General features: G+C 40.6%; 1 protein-coding gene across 1 annotated transcript in view; it reads right to left on the bottom strand.

Annotated features, from left to right (window-relative positions):
• Positions 1 to 1,393: 1,393 nt before the first annotated feature.
• CUNH12orf4 (chromosome unknown C12orf4 homolog) overlaps positions 1,394 to 18,759 on the bottom strand; it is a 37,711-nt gene continuing 20,345 nt past the window's right edge. Inside the window, exons 10-13 of the mRNA XM_051173048.1 lie at positions 15,076 to 15,278; positions 3,752 to 3,809; positions 2,731 to 2,798; positions 1,394 to 1,983 (exon numbers count right to left, since the gene is read on the bottom strand). Coding sequence (XP_051029005.1) covers positions 1,891 to 1,983; positions 2,731 to 2,798; positions 3,752 to 3,809; positions 15,076 to 15,278 — 422 coding nt within the window. The 3' untranslated portion in view covers positions 1,394 to 1,890. The remainder of the gene's footprint in view (positions 1,984 to 2,730; positions 2,799 to 3,751; positions 3,810 to 15,075; positions 15,279 to 18,759) is intronic.

Genomic DNA, 18,759 nt, shown 5'->3' with positions numbered 1-18,759 from the left:
AGTGTGATTAAAATCACCACCATTTAACTGCAGGCAGTTGTATCAATACTGGCTTGGGTTTTGGAGTTCTTTCATCAGTGATTATATAACATTGTAGGATTTTTTTTTTCACTCTTGTTGCTGATGTTTACTGTATAAAATAGCACCAACTGAAAAATGGATACTCAATGAATTTGCCTTGCTTTTATAGGTCAAGTTGTACTTTATAATGCCATTAAGCCAAGGCCCCAGGTTACAAGTGACTTGGTAAAACAGCCTTGATGTGATAAAGAAGACTGGTGGGTAGCATTCATCAAACTTCTGTGGATGGACCAGCTCCAACACCATGACAGCTGCATGGGCCACCCTTCAAGCTGATGATGTACCCTTAAATATCACAAGTCCCACAGCATCTGTAGAAATATTCCAAGGTCTCTTTTTGAATGCTGCCACTCCTGACTGGGGTTCACACATGCTAAACAAGCCTCCTACCACAGAGGCACACCTCTGGCTCTGAATTGTTCGTGTTGATCCTACTACTCCTACCCTAGCTAGATCTGTCAGTTTATGAGCAGAAGTGGTCTCTGCTCCTGCCCTGTCCACTTCTAGTTTCTGTCTGCCTTTCCTGCATCAGAATTAATCCCATGAGAACAATGGTACTTGGCAGACCATTTCTTCAAGGATATGGGGAATCTCCATATGTAGTGTGGACTGGATATTCCATCTCTTTCTTAATCAGAAAACTAAGAGCATCCCTCCATGGGAAAGCACCTGCCTACCAAGAGAGTGTCTGCCATAGTTTTGATACTCTGGCATACTTAAGAGAGTGCTGTTTTTGTTTTCCTGAAATCAAGAAATACCACTTTATCATGACACCAAAAACTCGATTTCATTCTACTGACCAGTCCTAACACCCATGCTACCTAGACGTGAAGAAACTTCTGCTGTTCTAGATGTCTGTGTGCCAGTGTGATGGGATACATGACAAACAGCCTCTGAGGAAAGAGGCATGGAAAGAGGATAAACAGGAGGGAGAGAGAGAGAGAGAGAGAGAGAGAGAGAGAGAGAGAGAGATTTGAACGCAGCTTCGGCAATGGGAACAGGAGTAGAGGAATGTGCGAGGAGAGAGGTGCATTTCTAGAGAAATGCAGAAATGAGAACTATTCTAGTTATCAATGGTACTGAGCACTGTAACACTGCCAGGTGCAGGGTTAGACTAACTTACATCAGGCTGGCAAAAAAGAACACTATTCTCCCAGTCCATGAAATGCTATTAATAGACAGGGGCAAGGTCACAGAGGGATGGTGACACAGCGGTAAAGAATTCAAAGCCTTCTCTGACTCTAATTTATACAACCTTAGAAAGAGTAGATTCAAAGCCAGGGTTTGAAATAGGAGAATTTAAAACAACAAGCACATTTGTCTTGTGTATTTATATTGCTACAAAAACATTTTCACAAGAAACATATACTTGCAATGTATATTTAATTTCTGATTTGACAATGTAGAATTGCACTTGTATGACTAATTATGCTTGTGTCTGATATGATACATGCCTTAGAAAAATCAGAGGGCTTCATGGAAATGTAATGAACACCTCTGATAAATGACATTGTTTGATAAATATTTTAAGTTTTAACATTATCATTCACAGAATAGGACATAAAAGTAGAAAAAAAAAGGTCTTATTTCATGAAGGGGCTTTTTGAGTAAATGCTTCAGTTGGGAGCTGATCTCTAGTCTGAAGAATACACACATTTTTGGAATGTTTGATAATGTCCATCATAATTTAACAGGTGGTTGAGTTGTAGGTTCCACTGGGTACCTTTTGCTTGACATGATTCCAGCATAGTCCTTGCTCCTGGAGAGTTGAGAAACCCTCTTCTGCCAGAGTGTCAGTATAGTAGGGTTTTAGTGCTTGGATGTCAGAGTGAGTGTTGAGGAGACCCGGAAGATTTGGGGGAGCATGTTACTCAGCTGATAAAACATTTCTTCAGAAATACTCTGTAAGAGGTAAACAAGAAAGAGTTTGAATTTGGTAGATCATCACTGACATTTTCGCTTTTTCAAAGTATTTTAAAATGTGGATCTCATTCTAGATAGGTAATATAATATGTGAAAAATGATGTTTCATGGATGATTTAATAACTACAGATTGGGGCTGTTTTTGTAGTTTCAACCCTCTGGCAACTTACAGAAATGTCAAGTAAACTAGTCAACAGTACTAGTTTTCCTACATTCTAAACAGAATTCAGAACTGTTGAAAGTATCAATGGTCACCAGTATCATTGGTATCACTGGCTCAATCCCAGCACTCAGGAAGGCAGAGGCAGGCAAGTCTCTATGAGTTCAAGGCCAGCCTGGTCTATTCAGTGGGTTCTAGGACAGCAAGGGTTACACAATGAGACCCAGTCTCGAAAAATAGAATTCAGAATCATATGCTACTGTTCTTTCTTGTGTCCCTCCGCAATCTTCAAGCAGAGGGGAAGACATGTCTCATTTGATTTGCAGGCTAAAAATCTGCCGAGTGGTTGGTGCTCATATCTTTGACAGTATACTATGTGCCTGCATGATATCCAAATATGCTTTTCTCCTTAAAGTCAGGAAGCTACACTTTACATTAATTATATGGAAGAGTTTAGCCTGGCATGCTATGTCTTTGAGGAATATCTTAGAAGACCTTAGTTTGGAGTAGGATTTACTTAAGCAAAACAGCTGTGGGCTGGGGTGGGATCTGCTCAGATAACACACCTGTGGTACCAGAAATTGCACTGTCCTAGAAATTCCTCCGTCCCACGAAGCCATCTCCATCATGAAACCTAAAATAGACCAACAAGCTGCTGTGTTACAAACTTTGGTTCTCTATCCCAACACTCCCTTACTAAGATGAGTGGGATTTTCATTATGGAGCCTCATATCTTGACCTCTCAGGTAACCATTTATCTGAAGAAAAGGCTAAGCCTTTGGAACAGACAAAGACCCACACTCTCCAATTCTCTATGCCACAGAGGTTTAACAGTTTTGTCAACATTCTCAAATACCTACATGGCCTTCATAGAATGAAGATAAAAGGGAACTGGAATCGATATGTAAAATAAAAATAAAAAATAAATTAATGTATAGAGATTATGAAAAGTTAACTCAGCATTGGCTCTATTTTTTAAGAAAATAAAAGGCAATCAAGAGTAGTCAGAATCGACAAAGTGTATAACAGCAGCTGTGCTAGTTATACTAACCATCACCTTGACAAGAAGCAGAATCACCCTGGAGACTGCATGCCTGTGCGGCTGAATGAGGTGGGATGACCCACCCTCAGTGTGGGTGGGTCCTTCTTCAGGTTAGGCTCCTAGACTGCATAAGAACGCTACCTGAGTACCAACATTCATCCATTTCTTGACTTCAGATGACATGTGACAGACTGCATGGCTGCCACCAAGTCTTCCCTATTGGGACAGACTGCAACCTCAAAGTCTGGACCTAAAAAACCTTTTCTTCCTCAATCGAAATTCTCTAGGCATATTTTTCAGCACCATGTGAGATAACTAATACAGTACCCAGACATCCTTATGTTTCAGAATGGCTAGACATCTGTTTATTTTGTAACTGGTAAAAGATAGAATTACAAAGTCTACTATGACATATTTGACCGATTAAACATCTGACTGAAGAACTAGGAACAGAGGCAACTTTCACGTCTTTCCTTTGGCTTGCTCTTCTTTCAATAACTGGGATGAGATTTACATAGTAGCTGCTAAGCATAGGCCATGCTCACCTTTGACACACTTAAATACTAGTTCTGCTCTCCTTAAGCACCAGGGTATAGTCATTTCCTAAAAACAAACAAAAAATATGTTTTCAGCAAAACTTTATGTAAAAAATAAAACAAAAATCCCTAACATCAGATCTTTATTTTTAATTTTGAGTGTTCCTGCTTAAAAAATCCAGGCTAACATGCTAATCATGCCATTATTATTTCCTTGGTTTTTAGACATTCAAATTCTAGCCAATAAACAGTACTTATAATGCAAGTTGATTCAATGAGATTAGCAAAAAGGACTTTAAAAAATGAACATATCCTTGAAAGTTCCTAGGTAATTAATTTTAAAGTCAACTAGAGACATAGTTACTCCACCAAATAAACAGTCAATGTTAGCATGAATGACTCTGTTGAATTGTACAATAACTACAACTGAAATAAATCGCTTAATTTACCATATAATGCATTATCACAGAAGTAATGGCAACAAACAAGTAGCCTACATCAGACTCTAATGAGATAGATGTACTCATTTTCTTCATTTTGATTTTTGCTCTTTGGCCAATATACTCATGCACACACCAGACTCTGCCAACACCTTATATAATTTTCTATAGCATGTTAGTGAGCATACCATTTTACATTCTATTTCTTTGTACTGTTACCAGGATTATCTTCCCATTCTGCAAATCTTTTCATATATATATATATATTGCTGTTTCATTATGGTATTTCTTAAACTTTTGGAATTCAGAATATTTTTTAAATAACTTTTTTTTAAGATTTATTTATTTATTGTGTATATAGCATTCTGCCTGCATGCGTACCTACAGGCCAGAAAAGAGTGCCATATTTCATTACAGATGGTTGTGAGCCACCATGTGGTTACTGGTAATTAAACTCAGGACCTTTGGAAGAGTAGTCAGTGCTCTTCACCTCTGAGTCATCTCACCAGCCCCCCCAAGAATATTTTATACTTAAAAAAATTATCCAAAAGACTTATATGAGGGGAGACGGCATGTAGCCACCTGTAAGGTAGGATGCCGGGATATTCTCCACTATTATGAACAGGAACAGCTATGAACAATGCTGAGCAAGTATTTGTGGAGTACAGAAGCTTCTTAGCCTCAGAGGGTACCATTTATTAACTGTCCATCTCAGTGTCTGGGCTACTGGTGTTACATTCAGGAAGTGATCTCCTGTGCCAATGTGTTCAAGGATACCTCTCACTGGATACCTCTCACTTTCTCTTCTAAGAGGTCCAGTATGACTGGATTTATGTTAGGGTCTTTGATCCATTTGGACTTAAATTTTGTGCATGGTGATAGATATGGATCTATCTGCAATCTTCTACATGTCAGCATCCAGTTATGCCAGCACTGTTTGTTGAAGATGCTTTTTTTCCCCCATTGATCTTCAAAATATACAAAGAACTCAAGAAACTAGACACCAAAACACCAAGTAATCTAATTAAAAATGGGGTACAGGTCTAAATAGAAAATTCTCAATATAGGAATCTCAAATGACCAAAAGGCACTTAAGGAATTGCTCAACATCCTTATTCGTCAGAGAAATGCAAATCAAAACAACTCTGAGATACCATCTTACTCCTGTCAGAATGGCTAAAATCAAAAACACTAATGACAGCTCATGCTGGAGAGGAAGTGGAGAAAGGGGAACACTCCTCCATTGCTGGTGAGAGTGCAAACTTGTACAGCCACTTTGGAATTAGTATGGTGGTTTCTCAGAAAATTGGGAATTGATCTACTTCAAGACCCAACAATACCACTCTTGGGCATATAGCCAAAGAATGCACTCTCATACCACAAAGACATCTGTTCAACTATGTTCATAGCAGAATTATTTGTAATAGCCAGAACCTGGAAGCTACCTAGATGCCCCTCAACTGAAGAATGGATAAAGAGAGTGTGGTACATTTACAGATTGGAGTACTACTCAACTGTAAAAAAACAAAACAAAACAAAAAACAATAATACTATGAAATTTGCAGGCAAATGGAACTAGAACTAGAGGAAACCCAGACTCAGAAAGACAGACATGGTATGTACTCACTCATAAGTGGATATTAAATATAAAGCAGAGGATAATGGACTACAATCCACAGCTCCAGAGAATCTACGTAACAAAAACCCTAAGAGGGACACATGGATTGCCCTAAGGGGAATTAAGTGAGATCCCCTGGGTAAACTGGGAGTGAAAGGGTTGGTAAAAGGGAGGGGATGCAGGATGAGAACAAGGGAACAAGATGGTAGAGAAGTGGAGAGATGGAGAGGGAGACCAAGGAAAGAAATAATAGAGAGAGAGCCGCTATGGTGTTAGAGAGAAACCTGGTGCTAGAGAAACTCCCAAGAATCCACAAGGATAACCCCAGCTAAGACTCCTAACAATGGGAGAGGGCGCCCAAATCAGCCTTCTTCTGTAATTAGATTGGTGAACAACCCAACTACCATCATAGATCCCTCATCCAGTAATTGATGGAACCAGATGCAGAGATCCACAGCCAAGCACCAGGCTGAACTCTGGAAATTCAGTCGAAGAGAGAGAGGAGGGAATACATGAGCAAGGAAGGTCAAGATCATGATGGGGAAATCTACAGAGACAGCTGAACCAAGCTTGTAGGAAACTCATGATCTATCGACTGACAGCCATGGAGCCTCCGTGGGACTGAACTAGGCCCTCCATATGTGGGAGACAGTTGTTAAGCTTGGGCTATCTGAGAGGCCCCTGGAAGTAGGACCAGGATCTACCCCCGGTGCATGAGCTACCTTGTTGGAACCCATTCCCTATGAGGGGGATGACGTGCTCAGCCTTAACCAGTGGGGAGGTGCTTGGTTCTACCCTAGCTTAATGTGCCAGGCTTTGTCGACTCCCCATGGGAGCCCCTACCTGTTGGGAGGAGTGGGTTGGGGGTAAACTGGGGAGAGGAAAGGGGGGAGTGAGAAAGGGGTAAGAGGGAGAACTTTGGCTGGAATGTAAAATGAAATTAAAAGAATTAAAATAGTAAAATAATTACCCAAGAGTATAGACCTTTGTTTAACGTGGATATGTCCTCATATTTATTTTACTAAAACTAAAATGAGATGTAGAAATGTTAATTTCATTAAACAATGATAAACCCATGTTACTATATAACATAAAATGTTCTTTAATGGAAAATAACTAAAACAATTTTAGTGGAGCCGGTATGTGTCTAGTTGCTAACCATCAGTCACTTTGGTTTGAGTCTCAGGGTTCCTGTGCTCTGAGCCTCTCTCTGTGTGTCTGTTCTTAAGTTATTCTGAGTGTTCTTAGTGCCTCGTTCCTTAAGGGCACATCTTTGTGCCCTTACTGTAAGTGTGACAATTTGGATGGAAAGATATACTGGAGGTTGGTAGCCAAGGAATACCACAGAGTCACACCACCCAACAAACCTCACACAAGAGATTTATTGGGAGGGGAAAACTCAGGCAGGTGGCTACCTCTACTAGAAGCAGCAGAGATCTGAGCAGAAGACAGGGTTTATTTTATAAAGGGTTTCTTGTGTCTGTGTGTGGCAGCTTTTCAGGGCAGAGATTCCCAAGGTAGGGATTGGTAGGATTTCAGTCCTGACCTTGGGCTTGTCAGGAAAACAACTAATTATCATCAGGGTACCAGTGGTAATTATGGGAGGCTGCAGTGCAGCTGGAGCCAAGATAATCTAATGGATTGCATGTAAGTATACAGGAAAAGTGATCAAAACTTCCCACTGCCCTTCTTGTTCAAAAGAGCATCACATTTTTATCCATTAATGCCATGTTTCCTTACTGCTTTGTATATGTGTGATTAGTTAATATATGGCCTAAAACAGCCAGACAAATTAATAACTTTATATTCTTCAGAATGCTGTGAATTGACAGCTTCATGAATGCTACTTAGAAGACATACCAAAATACCAACTCATGATCCCAGCAGAGCTATGAAGTACAGGCTGTCGTATATGACACAATCTAATGGAGAGACAATTGACGCTGTCATATACAATTCATTTTTATCTTACTGTTGCTCATTAGTACAAGTCTAGAAAGAAATGCTAGACAGCTAAATGTTTTTCCTAAAACTTTCCTATATGCACATAGCAATTCCATCTAATAAATGTTAGATGTTTACCAGTTTTCTAGTTGTCACCTTTTTTTTTTCTGATTAAAACTAGTACCCAAGGGGATGGAGATCTGACTCAGCAATTAAGAACACTTGCTGTTCTTGCAGAGGACCCAGGTTCAATTTCCAGCACCTACAGGGTACCTTACAACCATATATAACTCCAGTTTCTGGTGACCTGACACCGTCTCCTTTGACTTCCCCAGTTACCAAGCATGCATACGGTGCACATACACACATACAGGGAAAAAAGCCCCACACATAAAATAAAATTTAAAAAATTAAATACACTTCCCCCAACTCAAAAAAAAATCTTTGCCTAAAAGAGTAGCCTTCAGAAGTTCAGAAGGCCATAAGAAGACATGACTCACTGCTTGTTGTCATGGGATGTGGCCAGTGGTTATACAAACTTACTCCCGGAAACTAACTTTAAAATATATTATTGTAGATGGGATAGAGATCTAGTGAGACAGACAGCAGCAACAGACTTTGGAATATAAGTCCTTTATATTGAAAAAGTGATTAAGTCTTGGCAACATGCCTTACTGAATGCCTTGTGCAGGAAATCCACCAAAAGTTAAATGGATCAAATGACACACTTTGGAATTTGGAAGCAAGACAGAAAACTGACCCGTGCTATTATACTATATATCATAAATAGGCACTGTACCCAAAATAGCGTCTAAAGTCCTGAAACTGAAGTCAACTCTCAATTTTGATTTTAGTAAAAAAGGTATCTTCTATATAAAACCTGAATCTTTGGATTAAAGTTGAATTACTGGAGTTCAACTCCAGTTGTTTATTTTATTTTTGACTTTTTTCATTTAATATTTATTATTTTACATATCAATCCCCATTCCCTCTCCCTCCCATCCTCCCATACCCCCTTCACAGTCTCCCCCCATCCAGTCCCCAGGGAGGGTGAGGCCTTCCATGAGGGATCATCAAAATCTGTCAAGTCATTTAGGGTAGGGCCTAGGCTCTCCCCCGTGTCTGTAGGCTAAGGGTATATCCCTCCATGAGGAATGGGCTCCCAAAGTCCATTTGTGCACTAGGTGTACATCCTTGTTCCATTGTCAGAGGTCCCAGACCTCCTAACTGAGACCCACATTCAGGGGGTCTGGGTCTGTCCTACGCTGGTTTCCCAGCTATCAGTCTAGGGTCCAAGAGCTTCCCCTTGTTCAGGTCAGCTGTTTCTGTGGGTTTTTCCGGCCTGTTCTTGACCCCTTTGCTCATCAATTATCCCTCTCTGCAACTGGATTCCAGGAGTTCAGCTCAATGTTTAGCTGTGGGTGTCTGATTCTGCTTCCATCAGCTATTGAATGAAGGCTCTAGGATGGCGTATAGGGTAGTCATCAATCTCATTATCAGGGAAGGGCATTTAAGGTAGCCTCTCCACTGTTGCTTAAATTGTTAGCTGGGGTCATCCTTCTTCTTGCTCCCTCATATTCTTCTCTCTCCTCATCTTCTCCTAACTCCCTTCCCCTCCCTGCTCCCAATTTTCTCAGGAGATCTTGTCCTTTTCCCCTTCTGTGGGGCCCATGTATGTCTCTCTTAGGGTCCTTGTTTCCTACTTTCTCTGGCAGTGTGGATTGTAGGCTGGTGATCCTTTCCTCTATGTCTAAAATCCCTATATGAGTACATACCATGTTCACCTTTTTGTGACTGGGTTACCTCACTCAGGATGCTTTTGCCCCCCCCCCCTTGCTGAGTAATACTCCACTGTAAATGTACCACATTTTCTTTATCCATTCTTCAGTTGAGGGGCATCTAGGTTGCTTCCAGATTCTGGCTATTACAAACAATGCTGTTATGAATATAGTTGAACAGATGTTTTTGTTGCATGAATGTGCATCTTTTTGGGTATATGCCCAAGAGTGGAATTGCTGGATTTTGTGGTAGACTGATTCCCATTTTCTTGAGGGAAATACTGATTTCCAAAGTGGCTGTACAAGTTTGCACTCCCATAAGCAGTGAAGGAGTGTTCCCTTTTCTCCACATCCTCTCCAGTATAAACTGTCATTGGTGTTTTTGATTTTAGCCATTTTGACAGGAGTAAGATGGTATCTCAGAGTTGTGTTGATTACTTTCTCAGGTGTCTTTCAATCATTTTAGATTCCTCTATTTAGTTCTGTACTCCATTTTTAATTGGATTATTTGGTGTTTCGGTGACTAGCTTCTTGAGTTCTTTGTATATTTTGAAGATCAGCCCTCTGTCAGATATGGGGTTGGTGAAGATCTTTTCCCATTCTGTAGGCTGCCATCTTGTTTTGTTGACTGTGTCTTTTGCCTTACAGAAGCTTCTCAGTTTCAGGAGGTCCCATTTATTAATTGTTTATCTCAGTGTCTGTGCTACTAGAGTTATGTTCAGGAAGTGGTCTCCTGTACCAATTTGTTCAAGGATACCTTCCACTTTCTCTTCTAAGAGGTTCAGTGTGGCTGGATTTATGTTGAGGTCTTTGATCCATTTAGAATTAAGTTTTGTGCAAGGCTATACACATGGGTCTATCTGCAGTCTTCTACACACCATCATCCAGTTGTGCCAGCACCATTTGTTGAAGATGCTTTCCTCCTTCCATTGTATACTTTTAGCTGCTTTGTCAAAACTCAGGTGTTTGTAGGTGTGTGGGTTAATATCAGGATTTTCAATTCGATTCCATTGGTCTACCTGTCTGTTTTTATGCCAATACCAAGCTGTTTTCAGCACTATAGTAGAGCTTGAAGTCAGGGATGGTGATGTCTCTGGAAGTTCCTTTATTGTGCAGGGGTACATGGTTGTTTTGGCTATCCTGGGTCTTTGGTTTTTCCATATAAAATTGAGTATTGTCCTTTCCAGGTCTGTGAAGAACTATGCTGGGATTTTGATGGGAATTGCATTGAATCTGTAGATTACTTTTGGAAAGATTGCCATTTTTACTATGTTGATCCTGCCTATCCAAGAGCATGGGAGATCTTTACATTTTCTGGTATCTTCTTTAATTGCTTTCTTGAAAGACTCAAAATTCTTACTATACAGGTCTTTCACTTATTTGGTTAACATTACCCCAAGATATTTTATGTTGTTTGTGGCAATTGTAAAGGATGATATTTCTCTGATTTCTTTCTCAACCCCTTTATCATCTGTATATAGTAGGGCTACTGATTTTTTTTGAGTTAATCTTGTATCCTGTTACTTTGCTGAAGGTTTTGAGACAGCATCTTTGCTACATATTCTAGGCTTGTCTCTAATTCTTGGCAATCCTCCTATCTCAGCCTATGGAAGGTGTGTAAAACCAAGCCTAAGCCTCAACATGTCATGTTAGGTTCCACTCCATGTCTTCAAAGTTAGATACAAGTACATGTACCCATGTAAAGGAATCAAGGTTAGTCTTTACTTCTAATATACATGCCCCTGAGATATTTGAAACTATTTTATAAATATGTTTTATAGTCATTGCAGATGGTATGCACACAGCTTTGACTATTTTGGGGGACATGGGCAAAATCTCACTATCTAGGCCTGGCAGGCCTTGAACTCAAAAATATCCATCTGCTTTTGCCTCCTGAGTGCTGGGATTAAAGTTCTTGAACCATCATACCGGAGTTGTTTCTTACCTTTAACATTAAAAATACAACATGACTATTACAAACACTTTGGAGACAATTTGGCCATATCTGTCAAATAAACATGCCCAATAACCAACAGTTCTATCTCTAAGTTTATCCACAACAGAAATGCTATAAGAGAAGCATAAAGTTTTTGCAGGAGCATTACAGGTAATGAAAGAGACTCAGGACCTTGTACAACTCACACCTCTACATCCTGGGCTCTGCCAGCTGAGTTTGTAGAGTAAACTTCCTGACCTTGACTGCAGGCTTAAATTTAACTAAAGGAAATCTAGAAAACACACAAATGTCCTTGAATAGTCAAAAGGCTAAATAATTGTAGTTGAGCTGCATTATATTATATATAACCATGAGAAAGAAGAACCCACAAGAACAACACAAAGACAGGGACATGCCTCACAAACGGTACTGAGAGAGCCAACCACTACAGACATGGACCTGACTGACCCACATTTTAGACATGTTTTTATACTTTTCTTCCTACTACCCCCCTCTGCTGTTTATCAAGGGTCAGTTCTTTCCTGCCTCTGTGTGGGTTCTGGAGGTCACACTCAAGCTGTCAGGCTTGGCAGCAGGCACCTTTATCCAGTGAGCCATCTTCCCAGCCCTTAGGCCCCTGGTGAAAACCAGGGAGATTCTTGCATGGAAAAGGGCTTAAGTAGCTGGGAGTACGTGGACAGCTTCCAGGTGCAGGAAATGTTCTGTTCAGTGTATGATTTGGGTATGAGTCACAGAGGTGCTCAGTCTGTGAAAATCTGAATGGAATGCTTGTATACACTATGTGTAGGCGTTCTCTCTCTCTCTCTCTCTCTCTCTCTCTCTCTCTCTCTCTCTCTCTCTCTCTTATTTTGGATTTATTGAGACAGGGTTTCTCTATGTAGCTTTGAATACCAGGATGGTCTCAAACTCACAGAGATCTGCCTGCCTCTGCCTCCCTAGTGCTGGGATTAAAGGTGTACGCCACCAACTCCAGGCATGTACTCATGTCTAACAGCAATTACAAAAGCCCCATGGACCAAAGAATTCCAGCAGTTACCAGTGAACAAAAGGTAGTGGGGACCTCCGGGTCCCTGTCTTGTCGATCCATCTGCTTTAGGTTAGACTGACTGCAATAGAACAGTGTTAGATCACTGACAGATACAGCCACATGTCCCCCCCCCCCCCAGTGGGTTTTGGTTTTCACTTCCTCTTTCTTTTAAAGCTGCAAACAATTCCATAGTTCTCTTGTCTGTCATGGCTATCAGAAAATATTTACTCTTACTATGACACCTTAATGTATGGCAACCACATCCCAAAAGCCTGTTTGTCAGAGGAGGAGAAAAAGCATCTGAGAAAACTTTGGGATCCCTGCACAAAACCTACCACACACCTCTATATCCTGGGCTGTGCCAGCTGAGTTTGTCAAATAAACTTCCCGACCCTGAAGGATGTTTAAATACAGCAGATGGGAGGTCTGTGGCTCAATCTACTTTTGTGAAATAAATTGGACACTTCCGAAACAAACTTAATGTTCTGCAGCTGGCTGTCCTAGTTTGAAGGGCAGCTTTTGTAACACTGTGGGAGAGGGAACCCTGTTGTATCAGATGTCTGGAAGTCAATCTGAACTGAGTGACTTTTGGAAACTGTTTTTGAGGTTGTTTCCCACCTACGTATAACCATTTTTATAAACTGGTTAACCAGGAATCCAGCTGCAGGAATGTCTGGACGTTTCCTTGTGGCAGGAATTCATCCCAGTGACACTCCCTAAAGACCCTTTTATAGATGACTAGTTAGTGAGAGTCACTAAGACATTCTCCACAGAACTGAAGTTTTACAAAGCGGGTCCATCTCTCCTGATGTCACCCAGGGAGAGTGAGGCTGGAGGAGTGAGTGGAGAATAGGGGAGCCAGGGGCTGGCACCATGGGAGGGTAACACAATTCTCTGCACTGAAACAGCATTGTGCTTGCTGAGCAAAGCCCCCAGACTAGAGTGTAAGCTGCAAATCACCCAGCAGCTTCACTTACATGGAACTGACTATTTTATTGTCTGTGTAGGTTGCAAGGTTAAAACGGGGCCTTTTGAAATACAATCTGCCTGAATGAGGGCTTAGTTCTTCACACACCTTTCTATAACATAGCATTTTGCACAAATTTTTATTTCGGTAATAAATTTGGTGCCAGATAGTTTTTATGTCAACTTGACATAAGCTAAAGTTATCTGGGTGGAGGGAACCTCAATTAAGAAAATGCTTCCATAAGATCTGGCTGTAGGCAGATCTGTAGGGTGTTTTCTTAATTAGTGACTGATGGGGGAGGGCCCAGCCCTTTGTGGGTGGTGCCATTCTGGGCTGGTGGTCCTGGGTTCCATAAGAGAGCAGGCTTAACAAACCAGGGGGGCAGAGCCAGTGAGCAGCATCCTCCATGGCCTGTGCATCAGCTCCTGCCTCCAGGTTCCTGCCCTCTTTGAATTCCTGTCCTGACTTCCTTCAGTGATGAAGTGTGATGTGGAAGCATAATCCAAATAAACCCTGTTCTCCCCATGCTACTTTTGGTCATGGTGTTTCATCATAGCAACAGTAACCCCAACTAAGACAGTTATCAAATAATCAAGCTTCCTTCCTGGCATTAAATCTACACAGCAGACAGCAACTTTTATTAGTGGCTGGTTAGTGCAGTGGTTCATACCTGTAATCTTGGTACTTTGGAGGCAGGAGGAGAAGGTTTGGGCCTTATCATGAGTTTGAGGCCAGCCTGGGCTACATAATGAGAACCAGGCCAGCCAAGGCTACAGAGCAAGACTGCATTAAATAAATAAATAAATGAAAAAAAAATATAAATAACCACATTTCCTCCCCTCTTCCCCCAAATAAAACTAAATGTGCCCATGCCTGCTTGGCAACCCTGTATTTGCTTGTTTTGCAGAAGGGCGTATTTGCTTATAAGGGGGACTCCCACAAAAAGATTTATCTGCATATACATGGGCTGCAGCTCATTTGTTCTTTTAGCTTATTTGGAGTTTGCTTGTTTGATTTCTACAGCTTATTTCCTATACTTAATTTTCACGTGAGTGAAGGAAGACAGCAAAAGGGAAGCAACCACAGAAACTTTAAGCAACTAAAAATGCCAAATAAATCACAGCACCTAATAAAATAGGTAATTTGCCATATCTTAATTGTATAAGCCAACATCTGTACCATCAATAAGACATCCTTGAGAGAATGGCTTCTTTCTGCTGTCTTAGAGTCTGTTTCCATTGCCTACTAATGCATATTTAGGAAATGCAAATGTATCATTGACCAAAGGCAAGTGTAGACGTGAAGGTAAACATAATGCTCCCTAAAGCCAGAGAGGGCAGGGCAAGTGGAGGGGACGGCTGGGTGGGAGAGAGGCTGGGAGGCACACTTCTTATCAAATGTTAAAGATTCTCTTGAATTCCTTGTTGACTAATACCAGGCAACACTACAATTTTCTGAGCATTATCATTGTTTTACGTGTCACTTAATTCAACTGATGAGACAGGAGATACAAAGGTCCACCAGTTGAAAGAAAAGGGACCCTTTAAAATGTAGGTTGCTAATAGCATTGCTATGTAACACTCAGTCAAGTGCTCTGCTTACCTCTGACATATCATGCACCAGCAAGAGAGGGACGCTTATTGTCGTGACGTCATGGGTGCAGCAAACCTTGAGTATATTTCGGAGTCCCATAATAGCAGGGTCCCGAGCAGTGATATTTCCCGATTTCACATTGTCATCCACACAGAGATGGAAAGCAACATGGATTTCTGAGAGATTAGAATGACGTGTAATATAAAATTCTCCTGTGAACAACAAATGCAGCCATGATTTTCAAAAGCATGAGTCACACTCATCCACAGCTTTATAAATAACCATGGGGGAAGTCAATGTGTTGACTTCAGGAAGCAACAGCAATCACTGCTTCTTACTTTCAGAGCAAACAATTAAAATAAAAGATAATAAGTAGCCAGTTTGTCATGGTGGCCACGGAGTGTATGAAGTTAGCTCTTGGATGATAGGTATATGAATGTTTATAATCCCTACTAAACATATAATGTCAAATTTAACACATGAAAATATGTGACTCCGCTACTTGCCTCCCTGCATCCTGAGTCTACTCTCACATCTCAGCTGACTGACTGCCAATCTCTGCTTATTATCAGCCCCTCAGGTCAGAAATCCAGAAATTGCACTTACTTCCCTTCTCCATTATCTATCCCCACCCACTGATCTCTTTGTTCTGTTGCTGCTTGACTATAAGTCTACTTCTTCACAGGCCCAAACTGATTTACATACACTGTGAATCACTCTCTCACTTAAACACACTCAGCAGTTGAAAACAGCCAGCTCTTTACTATGACCCACAGGCCTTTCTCTTAACACCCCCTTGCCCCATCTCTCTTCTTTGTTCTAGCCACACAACCTTTGTTCACCTCTAAAAACCCATGCAGCTTTTCCCAATTCAGGCAGATGCCTCAAGGGCCTTTCCCCAGTATTTTCGCATGGTTGACTCTACCAGTCACATCTCAGATCAAATGTCACCTTCTTAGCCTATCTGACACAGGACTCCTCCACCTGTCACACATTTTCTACTACCATTCTGCTTTATTTTCTTCTTAATGATGATATCCTACTTGCGTAGATTATGTTAAAGAGAGTACTACTTATAGTCCCCAGATAATGAGAACCTTTTCTATATTAATAATCCATCTCTGGCACGTACAAAGTTCTTGATAAAGATTTGCTGAATGCATAAATGAGTGTTTCAAATGGACTACTGGAGTGATGTTTCTTAAACTGTAAAATCCAGGCTTCCTTCTTACAATAATTATTTATCTTATGCCGCCAAGAAAATCTCATCAGCCTTTATTCTGTTAATAATGAGTAACATAGGAAACACATGTAAACCCACATGTATGTATGTGCACATCGCAATGGAAATTCTGCCCTGTTCTCCCAGAAGTTGATTTTTTTCACTCTTCTACAATTAGCCCTTGCCCTCAATTTCACTCATCCTTGATTCCAATTATATTAGAGTTTTATTTTTAAGACCTAATTCTTGTATTTAAAAATACTTGGGCCCTACCAAGAGCCAGGGTAGAAGGACCGCACAGCTATGAAGTTGAACCAACTGGAGAAGTCCCTGAACTGGTAAAGGGGAGCACACAGGGAGTTCAGGGCAAGCGGCAGATTATAGTCCTTCAAAGAAACAATGGACCAAGCTTTACAGGGCTGACAATTACAGCAACCCTTGGTCAAACAAGCCCAGATGGAGTATTTACTGGAATACCACAAAAGGAAATATCCAACTGGACTGTGAATGCTATCGCTTTATAGTTGACCTGAAAATTCAAGCAAAGGCAAAATATCTTGCTGGCTTTGTCACATTCAGACATTAGGCAGCATCTGTCTAGTATTGTCTTTATCAAGAACAAACTGTATACTAACTCCCATTGGGACTCAAGCTATATAGAAGCATGGCTTACCATATTTTAAGGCAAGTATATTCTAGAGAACAGTACTAATACACTAGATTCACTAGTAGTCATTATTTACTTGTGAAGTTGGTAGAATTTTTAAAGTATAAGCTCATATATGAATGTTTCATTTGCCTTTTCATTGAAATTTTGCAATTTTGTAGTGGATAAAAATTCAACTATCAAAAACAGTTGTGAACAAGTTATAAATTACCTTGTATAAATGAAATTTATCTTAATAAAAGTTACAACTCGATAGCTTAATATTACAAAATAGGTTCCTGTATTTGGCTACTTACTAACCTCTTCCTATTTTAAAATTCATTTTCCTGAGGTTGGGGAGATGGCTCAGTGGTTAAGAGTACTGGCTGCTCTTCCAGGGAACCTGGGTTCAATTCTCAGCACCCACATAGCAACTTACAACTGTTTGTAACTCCAGTTCCAGGGGATTAGACACCCTCACACAGATATACATGCAGGAAGAACACCAATGCACATAAAAATAAAAATAAATCACTAAAAAATAAAATTCATTTCCCTTTTATGAATACCTATGGTATTTTACTAAAATCTAAAACCAATCTAGGAACACAGAAAGGGAAGACATATGTACTTGTTTTTAGTATTTATATGAGGTAGAAAATGTGTTTAGGAAATAACATTTTATAGAAGTACTTTGGCCAGGTTAGACGACTTAGTAGATAAAGGCATCTACTGCCGACAATGATGTCCTGAGTTGATCCCTAGGACCACACGGTGGGAGAACTAACACCCACAAGCTGTCCTCTGACCTTTACATGTGCACCATGGCATGTGCACACACATGAACACAGGCATAATACAGACACACACGTGCATGCACACATCTACATAGATGTAATAAAAATATAAAGTAGGTAATGTGGTTTTGCACTTCTGCATTTTTAGTTACCAATGCATGTAAACTGTAACTCAAGATGCCTCTCACAGGATCTGGGCAAAAACTCTTCTTGAAAACCAAATGAACTAGAAAAAGAACATGAATAAAGGACATGGATAGAGATATGAAGTAAGCTAGTCAAAGAGAGAGTAAAAAGGAAATCATCTAGAGATGGGCAGTGAGACATGGGCTGCTTGTCAGGAAGGAGTCCACCATAGGAGGCAGTGATCATCTGGGTCCTGTGACGTGTCAGCCTCTGAAATGCCTGCTGATGGTGCAGTGGATGGGACTCCCAGCACTGGGTTTGTGCTGTGGGCCAGCAGGAGGGGTGTGGGTGGCTTAGTGAGCCAGTCAGGTGCTTCTAATCCCCAACCTGGCACTGCTCTGTGTGACCTTAAATGACTTGCCTCTGGTCTCATTTTACCCATGAACAAAATGGGGCCAGTCCAGGCGCTGGCAGTAGTAACAAATTACAAGATACTGTGGAAGGGGGTCTAGGTTGGAAGAGAAGGAGATGTGCTGCTCTCCAGTACTTGGGCTAGGTGAGACAGCAAACGAACTTCAACTTACTTGCATGGTACTTTGCGCAGGAAATGTGGAAATCAGGCCTAACTGATCTTTGACAAAATTTGTTGTGAAAATTAGATGACATAAGCTGTTATGTACCTACTTCATAATAAAGAAACAACCATTCCTGAGTTAAGGGGAAAGGAATAGGATTAAAAACATACTGTATGAAAAATTTCTTAAATTAAATTTTGAAAAAGGTATATGGACACAAGCAGTTTTCTTCATGATTTAAAATAAGTTTTGACAGAGATATTTTTCATGTCAATATGTTGGCTAAGGAAATTCAGATGCTGTCACTGTATGCGGTAAGTAGTTTAA

This window comes from Phodopus roborovskii, unplaced genomic scaffold (assembly GCF_943737965.1).
Source record: "Phodopus roborovskii unplaced genomic scaffold, PHOROB, whole genome shotgun sequence".
NCBI lineage: Eukaryota > Metazoa > Chordata > Mammalia > Rodentia > Cricetidae > Phodopus > Phodopus roborovskii.
Note: the sequence above shows the minus strand (reverse complement) of the source record. Positions and strands in the feature narration are given on the sequence as shown.